The 18,844-nt window shown below is 37.5% G+C and overlaps 1 protein-coding gene across 4 annotated transcripts in view; it reads right to left on the bottom strand.

Moving 5' to 3' along the window:
• ARB2A (ARB2 cotranscriptional regulator A) overlaps positions 1–18,844 on the bottom strand; it is a 392,989-nt gene that overhangs the window by 140,366 nt on the left and 233,779 nt on the right. For all 4 annotated transcript variants that reach the window (XM_028089292.2, XM_028089288.2, XM_028089289.2 and 1 more), the window contains one exon: positions 3,818–3,934. In XM_028089292.2, coding sequence (XP_027945093.1) covers positions 3,818–3,934 — 117 coding nt within the window. The remainder of the gene's footprint in view (positions 1–3,817; positions 3,935–18,844) is intronic.

The following is an 18,844-nucleotide window of genomic DNA, read 5'->3' on the forward strand; positions in this document are numbered from 1 at the left end:
CCCACCGGTAACCACTGTTCTATTCTCTTCCTGCGTATTCAAACTTTTTAGGTTCCATGTGTAGGTGTGATCATGTAGTAGTTTTCCTTCTGCGTCTGGTTTTTTATTTCATCTAGCATAATGTCCTGCATGTCCACCCTTACCACTTTCTAGTTCTGGAGCTGGAGGAAGACACATCTTTTAGGGTCTGCCTTAGGCTACTTTTTAACCTCTCCTCAAGAGTCACGGTTAAGTCTGTATCCTTGGTCTTTTGCTTGGGAGTAGTTTTCACTCAGCGTAATTGCCAAAAGTAGCCCTCTCTGACCTTCTTTTCTTTTCTTTTCTTTTTTTTTTTAAGATTTTATTTATTTGACAGAGACACAGCGAGAGAGCGAACATGAGCAGGGGAGGGTGGGAGAGGGAGAAGCAGGCCCCCCGCCGAGCAGGGAGCCCGATGTGGGGCCCGATCCCAGGGCCCTGGGATCATGACCTGAGCCGAAGGCAGACGCCCGACAACTGAGCCACCCAGGCGCCCGACCTTCATTCTTTAAAAGAAATCGTTATTTTAAAATTATGTAAGTACTGTAAGAATATAGTACTTAACCTTCTTTCTGTATGCTAATTGCTGAAATTTTAAAAAAAGTAAATCAGCTTTTTATAGTAGATGAATAGTTAACGTTGATACCTTTATCACATTAACTTAAATATGCTTATAAAACAAAAAGCAGTTTTACTAATTTGCAGTATAATAAGAATGACTGGGCAATTTGTACCTTGTCCTACTCCCAAATTTAAAGTGGTGTTTGGCCAAATAATGGAGCTAATCATTAAGAGGCCCAGACTACTATTTTTATGGACATTACAGTTTAGCTAAGTTATTTTTCTTGACATAGTTGCAAAATATCTCAGATTTTGAGCTGATTCCAACTAAAGCCAGAGTAGGTGGTGGTAGGAAGTGGGATGCTGAGGGACACAAAAGTTACCCTTTCACATCCTTCTCCCAACACTCATGCTCAAGACAACAGTCCTTTCTATTTACTGAACCCAGGACTGTTTGTTCTTCATTATTTCAAGGGGTCTTGCAGAGTGGACAGAGACTAAAAATGAAGAAAAGGGGATGGAGTTTTATCCTAAGTGCTGGGAAACAAACACTAGATTCTTATCTTGCCAAACCATACTAAATTCTCTACGGGGGGGGGGTCACACATTTAGGTGAGGTCCTACAAGGATATCTGGCATAGGCTCCCATAGTATCCCTTTCTGTTCTTGTTTTAGAGAGGCTCTCTGGGCAGGGATAATTTCAAAGCTCCATCAACAATGACCTAATAATTTTTATCTCTGGGATATTATAGTGTTTTCTTTAACAATGCATTTTATTTTTTTATGCAGTTCCATTTGCTTTTCAGGGGATTTTCTTCTTGGTTGTCACCTTTGATTCTCATAATAGTTCACGAAGTAGATGGAATAGGAATTATTATCTCTAATTCACAATTATGAAACAGGCCCAGAATGATGGAGTGGCTTTCCCAAGACAATAAGCCTTAGTGTATAAGTACCTGGTATGTGTTAGATCTCAGTTATTCATTTACCTAGTGAGTGACTAACCCAGAATCATTATCAAAACCCAGTTCTTCCAACTCCTTGCTCTGAATTACTACCTTTTGGTAAGATATTTTGAATATGCAAATAATCCATAAAACAGAAGAATACAATCCATATATTTTATGTTACTTGGGGGCAAGCAGGTAACAACAATGAGAGCTACGATTTATCAAACTTCTTTAAAATGCCCACGTCCATGCTGTTTCTTTACATATGTTATTTCCCAACCATATTTGCAAGGTACGTATTAGAGTTCATAGATGAAAAAACTGAATCTCAAAGAGATTAAACAATGTACCCAAGATTACACAGTTAGGTAAGTGATTGAGTTGGGGGTCTCAATTTTGGTATGTCATAATAAAAAACTCTTCATGCTGTTTCATGCCTCAGGCATAACTGAGGGAATAAAAGAACTATTCAAGAAGTAGGTCATTTATAAAATTATATAATATTAAAAAGATTTATAAAAGCTATGCTTGCAAAGAAATTAATGAGAGCTTTGATTAAGATGAATTCAATATTGCCTATTTCAGTCAGATGAAAAAATGCAGATTAATATATTCCAATTTTTGAAGGCGGCATCTAATCCAGTCTTAGTTACAAAGGGTTAAAGAAGCAAATCTACTACAGAGAACAAACTGATGGTAACCAGGGGGAGGTGGGTGGGGGAATGGGGAAAACAGGTGATGGGGATTAAGGAGTGTCTTGTCATGATGAGCATTGGGTGATGTATGGAAGTGCTGAATCACTCTATTGTACACCTGAAACTAATATAATACTATACATTAATTAACTGGAATTTGAATAAAAACTTTTAAAAAGAAGTAAATCTAAATAAATTTTGTTATATTTGTCACCTGGAATGAGACATGGAGAATTCTCAATTCAAAGATGATGAACAGGGATATTTCTAGTTTGGGACAAATACTAAATTCCATATTGGTTATATGTGGGGAAAAAGGTGCATTTACATAATGCTGGGTGCTGTTTACGTATTCTCGTGACATATTACGTGTTTCTCTTGAAAAAAAAAATAGGCCCGTGGAAAAGACAATTAAGGATGTAGAAAAACTGTGAAAGGAGAAATATGAAAAGCAATGTGGTCAGAAAACACCTTAGGACAGATTAAAAGCCTACTTTTATATATTTATAACATTATGAGGAATAGAGTAAATGTATTTTAGACTTTTGCATGATGCCAGTACTTTTTCTAATGGATAATAACAACAACAGTGAAAACAGACTGGTAATATTATGATTATTCCATTATGGGATTATGCAGCTTAGTCCTTCTATTTATTTGAAACTCTTTCCAAACATTAACTCTCTGGTCCTTTCAGGGCACCATAAGGGCTGGTTAGAAGTTACCCACCATACGTATGGTGAGAGGTCAGCTGGATAAATATCTGGGTATTCTATCAAGAAAAAGTGGGAGAAAAATCAGGAAGGTCAACTAGTTCTCATTTATAGAAATATATGGTTTGACCAAACCATTGATATAGCATGGTATGGATGATGTCAATTGCTTATAATATCAGAAAGGGAAATATAAATAAAAAAGAAGTTTCAGCTGTTCATCTATAACCAAAGTAAAAGAAATAATGGGTTGAAAGTTTAAAAAAAAAATGGGAGCATGTTCAATGAGTCATGATAGTTTTCAGGCTCACTAGCCCTTAGGAATGGTGAAAAGAAGCTTTCTTAGCCTGAGGCTGGGCCTAACCAGCCCTTGGATTTCTCAAGCCCCAGGTTCGGTCTGGCAAAACACTATTTCAGCTTTTTACTTCTCCCCCTACTGGCAGTAGTGAGGCAATCCATTTAAGAGCGGCACGCACTGACAAGCTTTCAAGAAAAGGATAGACCCAATGGTACTTTAAACTTCTTTCTTGTCACTGAGCAGCACCAATGCTAAATAGCTTGTAGAAAAATTAAAAAGCAGGGAATAATAACCTCCTAACAGATCATGACCTTCTTCAGCCAAAGCTCCTACTGTATACTGCATGCATACCTAACATTCTACAGAATGCCCAAAAAAGGGAAAAGGGCTTTCAAAAATGTATTTGTTCTTCAGAAGGGTTTTCTATTATTATTTCAACCATGTCTACTTTTTTCTCCTCTCTCTAAATGTTCTGCCTCTAGAAAGGAAGTTTGGGGGCGGGAGGTGATACAAGTTGGTGGGGGCTCAAGATATAAAGGCTCACACTCATTCATCTCAGCGTTGAAAAAAATCTAGTCTCACCTCTCTCATCCATTCTCGAATCGTTTTGCCTGCTTCTTGATGCCACACATTGTGAACAGAGTCTGTCAACGCCACAGCAGTTACCTTACTTTTTACATCTGCTTCTCGTTGAATCATCTGTTTTAAAAAAGGAAAATAAAATATTGGCTATAATTTTTTTTCCCTACTGGGTGCAGCCTGCTTAGTCATAGATAATAATATATTAAAAGCGAAAAAGCAACATGCATCTCGTTCCAAGTTACTCTTTTCTACACCGAACGCATGCCCTGTTCCTGTCCAGAGATGTGAAAAGACCTAATATTTTCTTTTAAAAAGATAATACCACTTAAGTCTCAGAACTACGCAGCTCTATTATTTTCCATGTGGTTTGACAATTCAAGGATTAAAGGGATCACAGGGGAAAAAAGGAGGAATCCCTGAGGGTTTCTTTTACAACTTTCTTCCACCCCTTCCTATTTCAGTGCTTCAGGGAAGTTAGTACCCGGGGCTCGCTGTTAGCTACTTAGGACTAACTTCTACTTCTTTTCAGTAGTTGGCATGTCAGTAATGAAAGATATCTTGCTTTGACTTCTCCGATTTAACTAGCCTGCTCTTCAACATGGCCTTGTAATTCCTTGGTGTTTTAAATGCCCACAAAGATCTTTCTCTTCAAAGCCTATCAATATCATTTTGCTTTCTAATATATTTCTTTATGTCGGCAAGCTACAGTATTACATTCTAACTTCTTTCTTTAGAATGCTGTTTCTATATAATTCAATGGTTCTAAAATTTAAAAGAGACACATGTGGCTTGAAGAAACTGAAGAATTTATCAGTGGTCTGCAAGATAAAGAAAGTGAAAAATTATAGTTCCACATCAAAAGAATCATAAAAGGTTTTAATCTGCTAAAATGAGGGACTCTAATTTGACACAAGTAGACGAAAGCTTAATAAAAAATTACACTTAAAATACAGTATGTAGTAATGTAATGTATGGTGATTAACATAACAATAAAAAAATAAAAAAAATACAGTATGTAGTAGCCTTAAATTTCATAGCCATGCCTCTGCATCAAATGTCTTTTCTCCCTCTAGAAAAGAGCAATTTCTCTATCATTTGCTATTAATTACTCTAAATTGTCTATCAAAAGTATACTCCTGCATTTGAAAAAAGTGAGAATTCTGAGTGGTGATGATAGCTCATACAGTGAACACTGAAAGCCAGGCTTCTGATACCAAATGATGCTACCAAATGATGCCTGTTGGCATTCTGAATGAAAAATGTCTCTCTCTCTTGTAAATTTCTTCAAGCCCTGCATATGCACATCCCCTCTCACTGAACACCACCTAATGGGAATCTAACTCACTATTAATGCTGCTTCAGCAGAATTTCCACACCTTAAATATTTGGGCCTTTTGTTTTCTGCTTATAAAATGTGGAAATCTTGAAATCAATGTTGCTTATCAGCATCATAATATTACTGCAAAAATTCACCTTGCAATATCAATAATATTTTTAAAAGCACAAAATAATACTCTAATTCAATACTTCACATTCATTATTAAGTAGTTTGCTACCTTCTCCTAGATTTTATTTTAAAAATAGATTGTCATCCATAAAAAAGGATGAGACTGTGCCATTTGAGATGACACGGATGGACTTGGAAGGTATTATGCTAAGTGAAATAAGTAAATAAGTCAGACTGAGAAAGCCAAATACCAAATGATTCCACTCATAAATGGAATCTAAAAAAATGAATAAACAAACAAAAAACAGAATCAGAACAATAAATACAGAGAACAAACTGAAGGGAGGGGGTGGGGGGTCGGGCAAAATGGACAAAGGGGAGAGAGATACAGCCTCCAGTTATGGAATGAGTAAGTCATGGGAATAAAAAGCACAGCATAAGGAACATAGTCAATGGTATTGTAATAGCGATGTAATGGGACAGATGGTAGCTATCCTTGTGCTGAGCACAGCATAATGTATAAACTTGTCAAATCACTAAGTTGTACACCTGAAACATTGTGTATCAACACTACTCAAATCAAAAAAGATAATAAAAAACTGAAGCTACCTTAAAGAATAGATTGTCATGGATCACGCTGGCACTAGAATATAAAAATTTAAACCAACATTTGATAATAAAACTCAAAATTCCGCAATAGTGAATACACCTGGCTCATGAAGAACGTACATGTCCTTACTCTCATTTTCTAAGTAGTAACACTTTTAGAGATCTAGAGCAATTGTTGCTAAAGTTACAAAATAAGAGCATGCTCTTCTGGTATTCTAAGAATACGTCTGCATTTTTAAATATTTGCCCGGCATTTTGTTGTGGTTGTTGTTAACTTACACTGACTTATGTAAGCTGGTTGTATCTGAAGACACAGAATATCGAGAGCCATTTGTGAAATGGTATCAAATTAAGACTTGAATAGGCTGAGGATTTAGTGCAAAAGCAGAAAAATCTGGGAAATAAAATTTTACAAACTTGGAAAAATATAAAGCTGTTAGATGGACTACAAGAGAAAAAAATCCTTTGGTCTGTTTTTCCATCTGGCTGACATTTCAGACAGTGGATGTGATGCGGTGAAACTTTTCTTCACATCACATCAAATCATGTTATAATCCAGCATGACATTCCTTGCACTGTTCTAGTCCTTTACAGTTTAAAAATCACTTTCATATTATATTATTAGAGGTGGACAATGGTCAAATTCTAGAGGATTTCAATGAAGATCTGTCTACAAATGAACCCTGTACAAAGAATTTCAAATATTTGGGGCACCTGGGTAGTGCAGTCCATTAAGCGTCTAAATTTTGGTTTCAGCTCAGGTCACGATCTCAGGGTCCTGGGATTGAGCCCTGTGTCCAGCTCTACACTCAGCGCAGAGTCTGCTTGAGATTCTCTCTCCCACTCTTTCTGCCCCTTCTGCTCTCATGCTCTCTCTCTCTAAATTAAATAAATCTTTAAAAAAAAAGGAATTTCAAATATTTGACTGTTTAGGGTTGGTAGAATTATAAATTGGTAAAAATCTTAACAGTTTGCTTTTTCAGACTATTTACCTCTATTCTAGCCTTGCTGAAACCTACTTGCAGTTTCCATTTCTGCCCAAAGCCTCTGCTTCTTGTATTTGTTAGCTTGGATCAGAGCCCTTCCCTCTTACTGCCTCCCCTGGGAATGAGCACTGATTAAGAATGCTGGGGAAAAGGGGCGCCTGGGTGGTTCAGTCAGTTAAGCATTTGCTTTTGGCTCAGGTCATGATCGCAGAGTCCTGGGATTGAGCCCTGCATTGGGCTCCCTGCTCAGTGGGGAGTCCGCTTCTCCCTCTCCCTTTGCCCCTCCCCCTGCTTGTGTACACTCTCTCTCTCATAGAGAGAAAAAGAAAAGAATGCTGGGGAACAGCAGTCAGGGGGTAGACTGAATGCAGGAACCAAGACTGTTTAAGAGACAGACCCTAGATGGAATATAGAATGGGTGGAGGTGCAGCTGGGCAGGAAAACTTCTATATAGTCTTCTACAATAGTCTTTAACAGAAGACTATAATAATCTGGAAAACACAGAAATCTGGAAGGGAGGAGGCCATATCACTAGTCTACTAAGGTCAATCTAAGTCAATCTACTAAAGTCTAGTATCACTAAGGTCTACTAAGTCTACTATATGTCAATCTAAGGTGAAGATGTGGTTTTTATTAGGATCCATGGATATGAACCCCTTTGAAATTCCCTGCAAAATTCTGTCTGTAGATGATAGGAATATCTTTCTGGAAGAGAACCCTTAGCTTTCATTAGATTTTTAAAGGGATTTTAGTCTAAAAATAGTAAGACCCTGGGATTTCAATGTCTCCATGTATTCTTGAATCAATTATGGAGTCCCTGCCAAGTAAACTCTTCAAACAAAGAAAATCAGTTTTACACCTACACCAATCTTTCAAAAATAAAGAATGACCTTCCATTTTTTGTCTTAATGTCTTCAGTATGGTATCAGTAGTTGAATAAAAGTGACAAAAAAATTGATATCCCAGACATCAACATCTCAGTTTCATGGCTTGATTATTCCAGACATCAACATCTGAAATTTAGTTTATCGGATAAGTTATATCTGATAAAATTATAATTAAAATATTTTTGTTTTCATTTGTGTGTATAATATTTATATCTGAGTAGCTCTTCACAAATTTCAAGATGAATACATAATCATTCTTATTTTATTCTGAAATAATATTAAAATGTATGCAAAACTTGTATTATTTTTTCCATCTGTGGAGGAGGAACCTGGTTGAAGCCGAGAAACTGGTTAAGGGCCACACAGATAGAAAATGACACAACTCTGAGTTGTCCATGCCTTTAAGTCCTGTGTTCTTTCATGTGTGTCACATGGGGTCTATTTCTCAGTAATACATTATACTACTCTTACCCAAATGACTCATTTGATTAATCCCCTTTTCTTTATAGCATTTCAGTAATACAGTATTTCATTAACTTCAACATTTATTTTTTTTTAGATTTTATTTATTTATTTGAGAGACAGTGAGAGAGAGAGAGAGTACAAGCCGGGGGAGAGGCAGAGGGAGAAATAGGGGGAGAAACACACTCCCTGCCGAGCGGGGAGCCCAATGCAGGGCTCAATCCTGGGACTCCGGGATCATGACCTGACCGGAAGACAGACACTTAACCGACTGAGCCGCCCAGGCGCCCCTGACTTGGACACTTAAAAAAATATTAAAAAAATCCAAATCCATATCAGTAAGGAATGTTGAAATTCTAAAAATCACGCCAAGATAGAAATCAGTCATGTGCAAAACCAGACTATCAATAGCATTTAAAAATTATTATTAGAGTTCTAAAATAAAATGATGTCTAGGATAAGAGGGAAAACTACATATTTCCATAAATCATATTGATGCTTTGGGACTTAATATAAAATATGTGCTGCTGTCACCTGGTATTTTTGTTTCCCCTTCTTAATTCGATCTATCTCTTCATAGTCCTCTCACCTTAGCTTCTACACAATTAATCTGCTCGCATTCCTTCTGTGCATTGCATGTTCCCAGTCTGACAAAAGCTTAACTAACCCAATAAACATGAAGTACTTTGGACAGACTCAAAATATATACCATCTGTATGCAGGCTCATCTTACTATTAAATTTTTTGATGGGAGTTGAAGTTGAGAGGAAAAAAATCTCCCTGTATTATGTTTTCTTCCAGAGTAAGATTTTAAACCTTAATTAACTGTAACAAGATAAGAGAGCTGATCAGAGCCTGAGTTATTTGGTGAGATGAAAAGCAGGGGACCAGAGATATGGTGTGGGAGGGCCAGAGTCAGCAGCATCCACCTTTGCTTCCCTCCACGTGCCCTCCTGGCCAGCCCTTCCTGCTACCATCTCTCCCCCAAAATTACATAGACCATTTCTGTCCACCTAAGTTGCCTCACCATGCTTTCTGCAAGGCCCTCAAATGGAGCCCTGCCTACTATCTTCACAAAAGTATCTGGCCAAATCCAAATACCTCATGTCCCCCTAGAAGTTTCTTAATTCCCTAAGAACTGTACCTATTTCAGTTCTTTCTTTTTTTAAAAGATTTTATTTGAGAGAATGAGAGAGACAGAGAGAGAGGAGGAGAGGGAGAGGGAGAAGCAGAATCCACGCTGAGCACAGCAGAGCCCGAGTGGGGGCTTAATTCCAGGACCCTGAGATCAGGACCTGAGCCGAAAACAAGAGTAGGATGCTTAACTGACTGAGCCAGCCAGGTGCCCCCAGTTCATTTCCTCTCCAAGTCTATCATGAGCTACTTTTAGAAAAGGAAAACACAAAGACTCTTTTACTTCCACTAAATTAAGTTAAAAATTTGCTATCCTCTTGTCTTAGCTTAGAAGATAAGCTTCCGAAGGCAGGGAGATAGTGATGTTATGGGGATACTCTGCCATGAGCCTTTGGAGGTAGTTCATATCTCTAGTTGAGGGTCTTGGGTTTTGGAAATTATGAATCCAACCCAATACTAGGTTCAATACTCTCAACCTAAAGAAGTGAACCCTGCATTGGGTTTGTCTTTACCCTAACCTAAAAGAAGCGAGTAATTTCATTTTTCCATACTTGTGGCCCAGCAGATGTAGCACTCAGAATAAATCGTCTTAGATTTTAAAGCCCAAGGGGCCCTCCTGAAAGAAGCCAGTGTGGGTTGGGGGTAGGTATGTATATATGTGCATACAAGCCCATATCTATATTAGTATGTATAATATGTTTTAAACATGTTTCTGAGGGAAATGTTGTAATGTCTTTCATCAGCAAAAGTCATCACCTTCCTTTAAAATTCTGACATGTGTTACACATAAGCACTCTGAGGGTTACAGCATGTGAATCACTTGTACAGGAAAGAATATTCTGAAAGAAAATCAAATAATGCATTTCCATCAGATTAGGATCTGACACTAGTGTACATATATAAATCTGAGGATCATTACTACTGCATGAGCATGAATGAATCATCAGTCTGGTTAATAGCAAGGTTGAGGTTTGAGATGTCTTTAAAATATACATATATATGTATGTATGTGTATGTGTATGTGTGTATAAATAGATTAGCTCTCTCTAGAGCTCCTAGAGTTAAGATTTCAGATTAAGTTGTTTCAAATTTTGAAAAGTATGAAAAGGTGGTACTTTTTCACATTTTTTGTCATGCAGATTATAATTACACTCAGTGCTTCTACTTGGGTGTAGTTTTTATACAGTCTGATACACGACGATACTTTACCACAAACCTCTCCCATCACTTTACATTTGTGCCTGTACATCTCCTGGCTGATGGCACAATGCCCTGTGTGCTATCAGGCCCAATGGTTGAAAATGTACATTGGGCCAAGATGACTAATCAGCTGACACTGGGTTTGACAGTCTTTCCCGTCAATGCCTTCTTGAAGCTTCTTTTGTACATGTCAATCCCAATAGTGTGCTATTCACAAAACAAATACCACTTTTGCCGCAATATTAAAACCTTGGTCCTGTCACCCAAGGCTCTTGAAGTACCTCTGGTGATTACTATGAAATACATACACTTCAGTAGATGAAATATGAGGACTAAACTGCCCAGCAGGAAATCCAGACAAGTATGACATTCGGTTCTCACATGCTACTCACAGTTCACATTTCTAATCTGCATTCACCTCTCTCTCTCCCCCCCCCCTTTTTTTTTTGAAAGTAGAAGCTTTCATGTAAGCAGTCTTCATAAGGAATGCCATGGTTAGGGTCAAGGACTCTGGAATCAGATTCTCTGGGTTCAAATCCCCGTTCTGCCACTTCAGGTAATGATACTTCGACTGCATTACTTCAACTTTTCTGGGTCTCAATTTCATCACAGGTCAGAGGGAGCTGGTAAATACACTCAAATCATGGAGTTATTGTGAGATGAACTGACTATAAAGTGACTAGTGGAGGACTTGGCACACAGTACACATTATAATAGATGATACCATAAAAACACACAATACCAACACTCCACATTTGTAAACTTGTGCATTCTCCTTTCTCAGTGTAGAAGGTAACAGCAGCTTACCTTAGATACACTAATGACAAATACTGTTTTTTCAAAAGACACAGGTCCATAAAGGAGAAATAGAAAGAGGTGATTATTGTGTTTGTTTAAAATTTTGTCATCAGAATATTAGACCTGTAATAGCACTGTGCACTTAAAAAATAAAACAAATTGTTGAAGCCACCCTGTGGCAGTACCACTTCCCTGCCATCAGTGACCCCTTTCAGACTTACGTGGGCCAGCAAGAGAACATGGAGCCACAGCTTAGCCATGCCCAAAGCTGGCAAAAGAGGCCCCTTACCACTCTGTGTCCTACCTAGAGGGAGTAGAGCTGATGATGTTTTCAAAAAGAGAATCACAGGGATATAAAGTATGTCCCGAGGAAGGAACTATATTGTTGCAGTTAAAAGCAGGCATAAGTTTTGGAGTTCCATGGCCTTAAATTTTAATTTCTGGTTAATCATTATAAGAATACAAAAATAGGAATAATAGTAGTACTCGTCTCATAAGATTGCTGAAGGATAACAGAGAGAAAGCATGTGAGCAATCAATATTGTCAGCTACTATCATTAGTACCTTGACAGTCATTTTTTTTTTTAAAGATTTTATTTATTTATTTGAGAGAGAGAGAATGAGAGATAGAGAGCACGAGAGGGAAGAGGGTCAGAGGGAGAAGCAGACTCCCCGCTGAGCAGGGAGCCCGATGCGGACTCGATCCCGGGACTCCAGGATCATGACCTGAGCCGAAGGCAGTCGCTTAACCAACTGAGCCACCCAGGCGCCCGACAGTCATTTTTAATTTCTGAAATCTGTCCTTCCTTTTAAATATGGTATCTACATGTTCTTCAGTGACATCCACATCTGCACAGTTCACGTAGCAGTTACGTGTCAATCACTACGTCCCCTCCTCCAACTCCTCAATTATGTAGTGATTTGGGCTTGCTTAAACGTTCGTAAAGAGAATAATTAGGTACAAATAGGATAACTATACATTCTAGTTAGCCCAGGACATTCCTGGTGTATAACTATGGACCTGGCATAATTATTAATAGTGTCTCTTTTCACTGTTAAAAGTATTCTAGTTTGAATGGTAAATTATATGGTCACTGTATCTGTAAGTATAACAGAAGTTAAATGTTACTCAAGCAAACAGGTAAATCTTATGAAGTTTCAATGCTTAACAATTTAAGCATATACCCAAGAGCTATACAGTTGTCACTATAAAAATAACCAGGTAGGAAAACATACAAGAAAGACTTCCAGAAGTTCCTAAGTTCAAAATTTAAGGGCAAGCCTGAGCACTGTGCTGAGCCCCTCACAGATGGACACGCAGCTTCACACCCTGCGTAGGTAAACATGGCCAGCTGGAGCTCCACTGTAGCAACAGGATAAGACAACATTCTCTTTTCCTGTGCTTTGAAGCCCTCGCTTCAATTCTTACAACCTTTGCCTAATTTCAGGAAGGAAAAGGCTCTCCACAGGCAAGAACCCCAAGGGATAGGGTATGTAAACTGAAACTTCTTGGGTCACATGTATTTATGAAGATAAGTCTCCAGCCACCAGTTAGGGAATGGCAAGTTATGATTTAGTATTGCAGGCGGCCAGAAGAGAGCAGTAATAACTTCCTTTTCCTTTTCTGCCTGGACTATGCTGCCACGTGCAGGCTCCTTCAGTGACAAAAAAGCATATGTAAGGAAAGTTTAAAAGAAAAAGAAAAGAAACAAACAAACAAATATTAAGCGATAATCTGGGGACTGAAAAAGAAGACCAGTGCTTTACAAAAACATAAAATGAGAGAAAAAAGACAACAGTCTGAAAAACTTCATCAATCAAGAAAACAGCAAATTAACTATAAGGAAAAAATAAAAGAGGTCATATACTAAGAAAACGGTGTAAGGATTCATCAAAGTGACTTATTTGATTAAAATGTTTTATTATGTAATGTTATAAGACTGATCATAAGTAGGGGAGATATTCTAAAACATAGTTATAAAAATTACAACGAATATATATGAAGTGGATATATTGTAAAAACTAAGTAAGAACTAAACACTGCCAGTCCAAAAAACTAAGGCAGGCTTGCAAAGGAGATGTTTAACTGGGGACTATACATAGTCTTAGATGGAAAAATGAGAAAACTTAGTAAAACCTATATATACTATATACCCAGAGATGTTTCTGAGGCATCTAAGTAGTAAGCATGTTCACAATACTCAGTTTAAAAATCACTTATGAGCCTTATCAATTGGTAAGTGCTAGAAATACTTTCGTATATAGAGAATTTATCAATCGTTGAATGGTTTAAAAACTTGTGGCAAAAGATTTCATTAGGTCAGGCAGAAGCAAGGAATATACATCCAGCTGGGAAAGTGTTAATACCCTTAAGTTTTAAAGCATACCATTTTAATTTGGTCTGGGAAAAAGAAAGGTAAAGAGATAAGATTTCCTGCCAAAAGATATATAGTAGATAACCAGAGTATCGGAGATTGTGTTATTTAACAAATTTTTCCTAAAAGCCTTTACATTAGTTAGGTGTGAGGTGATGGGTATGTTGACTGACCTGGCTGTGGTGAATATTACACAATGTACACAGATATCGAGGTTATCAGGTTGTATACTTAAATATATACAATTTTCAGTCATCAATTATACCTCACTAGACCTGGAAAAAAGAAATCTTTGCTTTGAATTTCCACATAGATGTTTGCTGTATTTGAAATTTTATTAAAGTTTTCAAAGTTATTTTATAGCTTTAATATTATTTTTGTAAAAAATTCAGGTTCCAATTGCCTGTATTGTTTTCAATATATTTTGAGGACTGTGTACTCTGTTACCTGGCATAAACAGGGAAAGTGATATTCTAATTTGTGAACTGTTTTAGGTAAAACACTATTACTACAAAGTTGAGGAAAACATAATTTCTGACCTTTGGGAAGAACTCACAGTTTAGGATAGAAGGCACGTTCAGCTAAGTTCTTAGAGCCCTTTAATATTCCAATTACTTACAGATAGATGATTTCACTAGATAGAACAATTTCTTTTTAAGTAGTTGAGGGATTATGTACCTGTTTTTTAAATGAGGAAATTGCTGTTTAGAGAAAGTAAGTGACTTGCCCACATTCACAGAGTTATTAAGTGGCACTGCTAAGATCTTTTGACTCCAAATCCCGTCTTTACGTCATGGCTGTCTGTATATGATACCTTACACATTCACTTTTGAAATACTTGTTACACTGGTAATGATTTGTTCACGGTCTTTCTTCCTCGCTGCGAGGTAGGCTCCACGAGGGCAGGGTTATATTTGCCAGGTCAGCAACACATCACCATTCCCTGCACAATGACTGACGTATCATAGGTGCTCAGAAACTATTTGTGGAATGAACGGAGGTGCTATTTACAGAAATGGAATAGACTGGGTAAAGTGAAGGCTAACAAATTAGAGTGATGTCTGGTTTGGTGTATTTAGAAATAGGCCATATTGCAGGTTGGGCTCCTGAGTAAACAGACTCTGAAATGGAATTTAGCATACAGGATGTTCACAAAGGAGTGCTCTTATGATCAACATCTGAGGAACGTGGTGGGGGCATGGGGTGGGGATGGGTGGGAAACAAAGCAGGATGGGCAGAGAGAGAAGTCAAGGTGAGATGGAGGTCCAACGACAATCTTGCACAACTCCAGGGAAGCTCTGGACCTAGAATGACCCTTCAGAGTAATTCCAAGCTGGGCCCAGATGGCTTAGCCTTTAATTTCCCATACTGTTCTGTCTTTGAATATGGGTCCCACAGAAGCCAAGGTAATCCCTGAAGGGGCTGACAGCGGAAGGCTGTCTGCTGAAAGCACTCCCAAGAGTTGGGGCAACAAATCCTTTACCGAGGGAGAAACTGGGCGGTATATCACAATGTCCACCACAGGCCATAACTGAAATTAAGCATTAGCTTATTATCCATTCAAATCTAAATCATCCTTCCAATCTGCCTGGCACTCTATTGTAGTATTTGTGTACTCAAGATTGCATTATGATTTAGCTCACTAATATCTCTGGGATTAAGTAAATTTCTCTTGGATTTTAGATCTCTCATAATCTAATACCATATTATCTATCCTGTCAAATTTTGCATTATTCCCCAACTAAAGATTATGAGGGGAAAACACAAAGTCAAAATATGAAGACACACTATTAAAAAGCATAAAGACATAAAAATCACAAAACTCAAAAATTATCTTACAAATCCATTTGGAATGATTTGATTGCCTGGATTTCAAATGAAATATATAAGTCAGATAAAGCAAGGTATCCTTGTGATTTCAAATCTGAATGCAAAATAATCCCAAGCTTTAAATAAAGTATGCAATAGTCACTTAGTGTCTGCCATGATAAACTCAAACTTGGTGGTGCTGGTAGGGGAAAAGGAAGGGTAAGTATCAACAGAAAGGTTTCACTGTAAAAGTAGTTGGGTTGGCTTTTCAAATCCCAGCCTTTATGATATAAAGAAAATAAAGACTATGTTATGTAAATTTGGGGACTGAATAAAGACATTTAAGATTTTGATTCTTTTCCAGATCTTAGTTACTCTGTGTTCTGAGATGTTTCTGAGTTTTTTGCTTCTAGAAATCGAGGGTAATCTTCATTTGATCATATTCTCCAAATGCAGGGCTCAGGTTTATGCAAAAATGTGTGGCATAAATTGGAGGGGGGCTCTTACTTTTAGATTTCAGGGTAGGCATTGACCCATTGATACAGGAAAGCAAGACCACCTACATGTTCTTAAAACAGGATGTGTTAATCAATTGTGGGTTATTAGAGTTACTAAACATTGGGAAGAGGCTGATACCCATTTTTTAAGGGGAAAGTGACATCATTATAATAAGTATTAGTCACAGACTTCCTACATTGTTTGAAAATATTTGAACAAGAATCTCCAGATGGCTCTTCTACCTGGGAGCTTATGCTAAGTACCTGGAGCTTGTGTGCCTGCTTAAACATTCAAGTGAATACTGTTGCTGAAAGAAATTTCTATTCAACTAACTACTTATGAGGGCTGTTTAAATGCACACTCTACTGACCAACAAATAGAGGACAATCCTTTAAGTTGAGATTTCAAAATATGATTCTGATTACATGTTGGAGTCATTTTTCTTATGAAAGCACATCTCACATTTCTGAAGTGATAAAGTAAGTCTGTTTGAATAAATGGTCTGAAATAGATTCATTTGAGATAGGACTTTTTAGGATTGTATTTACTGCACAAAACCATATAAACATTAAGTGGAAGAAAAGGTGGGGTTGGAACAAAAGTAGCTATTTATCTGTATGTACATGGCTATATCTTCATTTCACAAATAGGGCGCATACACATACACCATATGTAGTAAAAGAGCACTTCTGAGTTCATATACTAGTGAGCTGTAAACAACAGTTGCTATACACCAAGTGTCCTCTACCAATATCCACTGTAATGGAAAACGCTGGAGCAGCACTTCAGATCACTAACAGGAAGAGGAGAACCTTGAAACCTATCATTTAGACATCTGATGACAGCTCTGATGCAAGATGGCAGTGAAAAATTTATACCGAGGAAGGCTGATGTATGAATGAAGGAGAATTATTCTCTGGACTATTTTTTAAAATTCCATTTTCCTTCATGTGTCTGTTCATTAGCACTTCTTTGGGGGAGATTCCATTAGTTGAGTCAGTGATTTGGGGTCTATATTCCACCATCACTAAATATTGCCTCTGTTTCATGAGTATGAAACAATACAAACAGCAAGAAATCTAAGATAAATATACTCAGCACAGTACATGATGTTTAATAAGCATCAGTATTTATTATAGTAGGAAGCAGAATTTTTGTTACATCACACCTTTTGTTAAGTAGCCAGTTTAGCCAATATGAATTCCTATAAAATGGCAAAGATATAAAAAGGAGTCAGGAGTTCACTAATTTAGAAATTCAATTATATGTCACTGTTTCATATCAGGTTAATTACTTCATTTACATTTTTGAATTTTTAGAGTAGTGCATGAAAGGTGACAGACTGACAGCACTGCAGACTGAAATTCTTACACTATTTTCCTGAGTGTGAATAATATAAAAGACAATATACAAAACAGAATTATACACAGGTTTCATGAAATGAGATTATAAGTGAAATAGACATGGTGCAGAAATGGGCGAACAAGAGAGGTGCTTTCAGGAAAACTTTATTGAAGATATAAGGTGAAAGGGAAGTGGTCAATCAGTAGAAAGCTTCTACGCTGTCCTTCTAGACAAAAATATATGAGAGAATGGAGGTCAAATATCAACAAAACAACGTGTCTGAAGGGAGGCCTGCGAATGACATTCAAGAGAAGTTAAAAGAAGAAATCTTCAGTGAAACAGAAACAGTGGCTCCTTGTAGGGAAGGTCATCATAATCAGGAGTGTAACAAGACAGGGGAAAAAAGATACTGCCAGAGAGAGAGCACAAAAGAAGACAATGCATAGGCATGAGGAGCAAATGCTGAATTTCCATAGTTCTGATCCTAACCCCCTTTCACAAGAACCCAACCTGCCATTCTTCACTGTGGGTGTCATGATGAAATCTACCATACTACTTTCTGTCACTAAGTTGTCAGGAAAAGCAAAGCTTCCCTAAGTCTGTCTCTTCCTACACAACCACCAGCACGTACTATGATCTATCAGTCACTTTCCTCCTCACAAAGAAAAAACAATAAACTCATTGCTGCATTTTCCAGTACTTGAATTAAATGTTTCTAGATGTTAATTTGATATTGACACCACTTTTTAATGGCCTGGGGGAGTGGATGAGTTAGGCCCTAACGCCTTAAAACATACATTTGAACAGTCATGAATGCATTGCAGTTATAGCTCTTATGGTCTTTTACAGAAAAGAATGACTACAAGTAGCATCACAGTTTATGGAAACCAGTAAATATTAATTAATGCTGACATGGCTCTACCTATAATACTGAAGGAAAGAATGGAAAGTTGTTAGGGACATTAGAAATTATTTAGTCCAGTTCCTTTCTGTACAGATGAGAAAAAGATGAAAAGACTTAGATGTAGCCCCTAGTTCCAACAGACATGGATTGTCCCAGCTATAACTCAAAATTCCACAAATGGTAATGCCTCTCCTTTATTCTAGGCCACTCTGCACTGCTTAAAAGCACGTGTGCCATGAGGTCCTCAGTGATGTGTTCTAGTGCTATGTTTCCTTGTAATACTATAGGCTCCATAGTGACATACTCTTACGCAAGTTTTGGGGGTGACAGGCCATCATGGTAGTTTGTATACATAAACTGCTTTAATTCTGTGGACTAAATGGCTGTGTTGTTCTTTTTCTGGTCAATACGGCAGGTAAAGTCAGTCGAACTGGTTTCTTCCTGTAGATACTGCCTTACTATGGAAATGAATGTGGAAACATTCATCTTTGTCAGAAATTATGTCAAATTATTCAAATTTATTGGTGAATCACAGCAAACATCCCAGCTGATGAACATCTCAGTCATATGTTTT

This window comes from Eumetopias jubatus, unplaced genomic scaffold (assembly GCF_037043125.1).
Source record: "Eumetopias jubatus isolate StellerSeaLion01/CBP00866 unplaced genomic scaffold, mEumJub1_p1.0 scaffold_5, whole genome shotgun sequence".
Taxonomy (NCBI): Eukaryota; Metazoa; Chordata; class Mammalia; order Carnivora; family Otariidae; genus Eumetopias; species Eumetopias jubatus.